Source organism: Oncorhynchus keta, chromosome 21 (genome assembly GCF_023373465.1).
Source record: "Oncorhynchus keta strain PuntledgeMale-10-30-2019 chromosome 21, Oket_V2, whole genome shotgun sequence".
Lineage (NCBI taxonomy): Eukaryota > Metazoa > Chordata > Actinopteri > Salmoniformes > Salmonidae > Oncorhynchus > Oncorhynchus keta.
Window position 1 is genome coordinate 16,749,471 of NC_068441.1, and position 6,000 is coordinate 16,755,470.

Genomic DNA, 6,000 nt, shown 5'->3' on the forward strand with positions numbered 1-6,000 from the left:
TTCTCTTTCTCTTCCTCTTACTCACACATACAACCCAATATACTACAGAATGTTTACCCTTCTTGTTGTTCTGAAAGTTGAAGAGATGAGATGTTGATACCCTGATCTCAGACCCTGGACCTTGCAGAATCAGCAGACCCTCTTTGGGCTCATGCAGCCTGCTGAGTCATCTGAGACCAGGCCCATTAAAACTTTCACAGGGTCAGTAAAGGCCCCTGGAGAAAAGGGCTGTGTGTCAATACAGGAAGAAGGAGGGTCTTACTGTAACATCAAGAACCATGGTCTTTGCAGAGCACACCAATAAATTGAGCATTTGCTTCTTCAGTTCATGGAAGGCAGTTTATACACGTTATTCAGACTGGAAGGTAGACTTACTTTACAGTGTAAATAAGCTCGTTTTGAGCACAGACTACTGTATGTACAGAATGCAAATTTATGATATTTGTTTAGCTCAGAGGATGTGTGGACTATGACTCTCATGGACTGTATGTTTGCATAGTTTGACAGCCGTGTGTATGATAGTTTAGACAATGTGTATTCTTGTTATATTCAATATAGTGTTTATTTTACCTTTATTTGAACACAGAAGACATATTGATACCTATGTCTCAATTCCAAATGCTCTCTGTATAATACTATATAAATATACGATATGCATACACATTTAAATACAAAAACACAGTCATTGTTAGCACAAATAAAACATCACAAATCACCAGTGTGATAATTCATTTAGCTAGACCATTTGACTTTGTAGTTGTTTGTAGTGTGTGGTGGAGAAACAAGCTTTATTTGAAGTGCATTTATTGGGGAAATGCCGTAGAGTGGGAAAGGCCTCTGATGATTGTTTATGAGTTCATGGTGCTTTTGTCCTCAGGAGAGAGAGAGAGAGAGAGAGAGAGAGAGAGAGAGAGAGAGAGAGAGAGAGAGAGAGAGAGAGAGAGAGAGAGAGAGAGAGAGAGAGAGAGAGAGAGAGAGAGAGAGAGAGAGAGAGAGAGAGAGAGAGAGAGAGAGAGAGAGAGAGAGAGAGAGAGAGAGAGAGAGAGAGAGAGAGAGAGAGAGAGAGAGAGAGAGAGAGAGAGAGAGAGAGAGAGAGAGAGAGAGAGAGAGAGAGAGAGAGAGAGAGGGGACATTTGAAATGGCTCTATTCCTTTGGAACCTTTGTGAGTGTAATGTTTACTGTACATTTTTATTGTTTATTTCACTTTTATTTATTATCTATTTCACTTACTTTGGCAGTGTAAACATATGTTTACCATGCCAATAAAGCCATTTGGATTGAGAGAGGGGGGGGAACAGAAAGAGGAAGACAGTATTTTCACCATATGAAAGGGTAAAAAAAGAGAACTGTACAAAGCAAGAGAGGCAGGCCAAATAAGCCAGAGAGAGGCATAGTTATTCACAGTGGGAGGTGGAGAAACGCAGTGCCTCTCTCTCTCTCTCTCTACTTCCTCGAGAACAGACAGAGTGTGTGAAAAGAGGAAGAGAAGGGGAGGATCTTTACAGTCAGGCACATGCTCACACAAATATAGTACATACAGATCTATACCCACAGACACACCCATGCATTCTAATGGGCATGCAGAGCTATTTAGACATGAGACACAGCAGCAGTTCCTGTAGTGTTTTTAGATGCAGTAGAATGCAGAGTGTAAAGTGACAGTAGTAGTCAGGCCTCTGACCATCTGGTCACTACACACACAGAGAGACAAATATACCAGTACACTGTTTTTTGGAGTCTGAATTTTGAAGTTATGACTGACTTCAGGATGACTAAGAGTGGCCATGTGTTCCTCAGTCCTGCGGTTATTACACGGGGCCAGAGGAGACGACACAGCGATGTAAGTATTTATTCTTACTGTTGTAAATGAGTAAGAGACTGAGTAATACTGTAGTGCAGATCAGTGTGATCTTAGATATCTTTCAGTGTAGTGTTACTCTAAATGCATATCTGATCGACATTACTCTGTAGCAGTCAGAACAGCTGTTCTCACTTGAAGGCACAGCTGTGTCTTATCATTCATATTAATTTGTTGATTTCTCATGTACACAGAGATTGGTCGAACATGACAGATGTGTGATCAACTCATTTGGTTTGCTTGGTTTTGATAGGACAGTTTACAGTAGCCACAGAGACAATTGAGAGTATAGGAGGCCATTAGGTCAGGGTTGGTCTTTAGTGCAGTTTCCAGTCCCATCACTGTTACTCATTATCATGTCAGCACCTCTCAATGGTCGGTTTTTGTCTGGCAGATAGTTCAGTCATCCTGCACGTGCAGGCTAGGTTATTATTGCACAGTCACAGATTGAGGTGAATATTTGTGTATGAAAAACAGTAATATCTTAGTTTTGGGTTCCGATACACACTGGCAATTTGGTCCATGTTTGTTTGCACTTGTGTTTGTTTTCAAGGCGGCAGTAGGATCTGCCAGCGTATCATATGACACTGTTTGTTCACACAGGGAACAATGGGTTGCACCCATGGCTTCATTGAGACAAGCCAATGTTGGTCAGTATGTGAGTAGTGTGTGTATGCACCCTTTTAGTAAGTCCTGGTGTGACCATAGTAAATGTATGTTGTCATGTGGAAACATCAGCTTGACACCTCATTCCACGTTTGTTACATGGTACAGAGAGGGCCTCTCTGCACAACAATCTGGGCTATCATTGGCTATGTGACGCTCATCATTGGCTATGTAGCTCACAAAGTGTTTCATTGGAGAACAACTGCCTGGCTGTGGGTATTACTTCTCTTACTCTATATGAATGTCTCTTATCTGGGATAGAATGGATCCTGCAGTTAATGGGAGCTGATAGTGAATGGAGTTTGTAAAGAGGTTACAGCATTGGTGTTGATTTTTGGTTAGAGGAGTATGAATCTGATGGATCTCTGCCTCACTTCTTGCAGGAGTTGTACAGTAGACTTCTATTGATTAGAAATGAACAGGGCTGGCAGACGGAGGGTAATATTAGAACCCGTTTGTAAAGCCAGGTATCTCATTTGTTTTCATTTGCTGGCTTATATCTACTCTCCCCATTCCATGTTGATCTAATGGGCTAAGTGTATTACGGTCACTCATCAACACACCTTGAGTGTCCAGAGTTAACACACAGTGCAAGGAAGTCAGCTGAAGTGGTTAGTGGCTGTTTGCAGCCTTAATATTCCTCCACTGCCTTTAGAGGCACTGGGCTGCACTCCTTCAGAGGAATATATGTGTTTCCAGGAGATTGTTTTCCAGTGTGGAGGAGCAATTCAGTGAATACTGAATGGTGTCTCAGTTGGGCTGGTGTTGTGCTGGGGTGGTGTGACAGGCCTGGGAAAGAAGTGCAGCACATCGATGCCATGGAGGAGTCAGAGGCCGGTTGTAAATAAAATTGGGCTTGGATCAACAGAACTCCCAGCTCCATATCCACAAATGGGTTGGGATGAACACAAGAGAAATCTCATGTGAAGAACACTGCAGAGCCAGCCTATTTTACCAGTCAGTAAACCACTCTCCCTCTTCGATGTTTCTCTCCCTCAGACCTCGGACCTATTTGCAATGATCCAGAGGATGCAGGTACAGTAAGTGGTCTGAGAGCTCTGCTGTATACTATCGTCACTGCTTTGTCTTCTTTGTCGTTTCTCCTCTGTGCTCTGAGAGGCCGAGATGGAAAGTGTCTTCGTCCTGTTTCCTGTTTACAACATTTGTGATTTATTTGTTGTGTAACACTGTTAGGGTTTAGGAGACAAAACCAGCTCATATTCTTATTCATTTGATGAGCACAGCGTAGTAGAGTATATAAGTGACACAGATCTTAGATGGTTTGATGAATTATGAGTGCTACTACTATACTGCATACTGGGTCTTTGTATTGGAATATTCCCTCTTTATCTACGTTATCAGCTCAAAGAGCTATCAGCCTTTGAGAGCTTATCAATATCTCTATCTCTATGTGTAGCAAAACTCATTCTAAGCTATAAACTGTCCCTGTTGGAACAGTGACCAATTAGCTCCTTGTGTGAAGCACTGGGCCTTTTAACGGCTTCTGTTTCAGTTACTTTACTCACTCTGATTATCTCAATGCTGTGTGTTTATATGCATCTCCATTAGCTGTTGCATAAGCCCCAGCTACTGTATTCTTCCTGGGGTCCACAAACATAAAAACATTAAAAAAATAATACACTATAAAAGAAAAATATGAAAAGATAATAGAACATAAACAATTACATATCATGCATATTATGCAAATCCAAAACCAACTATATACTGAAAATGCAGGAAGTTTTCGGTAGTTTGCTGTGAGGTGCTGCTTGATTTGTCTTTTAAAGCTCATCTTGCTGTTCACTTGAGCAAGCTGCGACGGAAAAGTGTTGCATGCCACCACTGCTCTATATAGTACTGTTCGATGCCCCAAACACGTTCTGAACATGGGTCCTGTGAATAGACCCCTGGTCTGTGTAGTCTGGGATCTGGCTGTTGATGACACCTTCCCTGTTGTCCCCTGTCTTTCACACTGTCACTCCTCTGCTTCAGTTGCTACCCTCTCTTTTCTCTTCCACTTACATTTGAATTCTCTCTGCCTTTGCTTCCTCGTGATGCTACGTATGTCTAGTTGATATGTTGAAACAATGTATTGCCCTTCATCTGAAAGCTTCTCATGTCTCTCTTTTCCTTTGTACCTGTAATGCCAAGGTTCGTTATAGAGGAATGTTTGATACATTGAATATTACATTTTATTTTAAGTGAAATTGGAGTAAGAAGTTTAATATTTTGTGCAGATGTGTGTGTGTACTGTGTATATCACCTGTCCACTGGCATGCCTCTATCTCCCTCCACAGGGCAGTAGAATGGACGAGCAGAGATGCATCCTCCCTCCACCCCTCAAAGTGAGTCTAGGAACGGTGGACTTTGTAACATATCCTCAGCGGGTTGACAGTCTGTATCCAAACAAAGGGATGCTTGCCAAGGCGGCAGGGTAGCCTAGTGGTTACAGCGTTGGACTAGTAACCGGAAGGTTGCAAGTTCAAACCCCCGAGCTGAAAAGGCACAAATCTGTCATTCTACCCCTGAACAGGCAGTTAACCCACTGTTCCTAGGCCGTCATTGAAAATAAGAATTTGTTAACTGACTTGCCTCGTTAAATAAATAAAAAAAATAAAGGCCCTGAGTGTCACAATAGGGGATAATTCAGATGTGAATACATTGTTAAGTTTATTGTGTTGGCCACTCTAAAAATGGTGTTGTTTTGTTTGGGTTGCACACTCAGTGTTAAAGTGGTTTTCAGTCTCTGATGTAATGTAGGTTCCTTTCATTTAAGTAATGGGCATTGTAGATTGAGCATTTGTATATTGATTGATTGTGCTTTGAACACATCAGTCACATGCTGCATTTATGAGGGCACTATGATGGGAAATAGAACAATGTTGTTCATAAGTATGACATGTGATTTTCTCTGCAGACAGAGGAGGACTATATCCCTTACCCCAGCGTTCACGAGGTACAAACAATCTGAAACTGAAATCTGTCTCGCATATAGAGCTTTGTGATACGTCATAAACATTCTGTGTGAACCCACAATATGGTAACCCTTTATCTGCTGTTGAATTTAATTCCATGTATGGTGTTTATTTTCATGTAACCATTAACCTGTGTCATCATGGTTGATATCAGGTCCTGGGCCGTAGGAGCCCCTTCCCCCTTATCCTGTTGCCTCAGTTTGGAGGCTACTGGATCGAGGGGACCAATCACAAATCCAGTGCCACACCTGGGCCTGAGCAGCAGCCATGTGCTTCCTCACACATCAAGCTGGAGACCAACAGCATTGCCAAGATCTACAGGAAACAGTTCATGGGCAAGGTGAGCATAGTCTTATAGGCAGCATTCTGCTCCCCGTGTTTTTCTGGAGTATTCATTCCAGCTGAAATTGGAATAGATTGAAACTGAAATGGAAATAGAAGGAAGTATGTTTTTTTGCTAGCTCAGATTCCCTCAGGTTGCTTACATCACAGGGTGAGCC

At 42.0% G+C, this 6,000-nt stretch overlaps 1 protein-coding gene across 13 annotated transcripts in view; it reads left to right on the forward strand.

Annotated features, from left to right (window-relative positions):
- Positions 1–6,000, forward strand: part of LOC118400184 (rap1 GTPase-activating protein 1-like) — a 160,038-nt gene that overhangs the window by 132,659 nt on the left and 21,379 nt on the right. For 8 of the 13 annotated variants that reach the window (XR_008074200.1, XM_052473380.1, XM_052473382.1 and 5 more), the window contains 4 exons: positions 3,525–3,560; positions 4,823–4,870; positions 5,443–5,481; positions 5,655–5,840. Coding sequence is in view for 12 of the 13 variants with exons in the window: in XM_052473376.1 (XP_052329336.1) it covers positions 3,525–3,560; positions 4,823–4,870; positions 5,443–5,481; positions 5,655–5,840 (309 nt within the window). In the remaining variant the exon portion in view is untranslated. Of the gene's footprint in view, positions 1–1,462; positions 1,842–3,524; positions 3,561–4,822; positions 4,871–5,442; positions 5,482–5,654; positions 5,841–6,000 lie in introns of those variants that run through there. The other 5 variants (XM_052473384.1, XM_052473377.1, XM_052473385.1 and 2 more) reach the window with 2 other exon arrangements.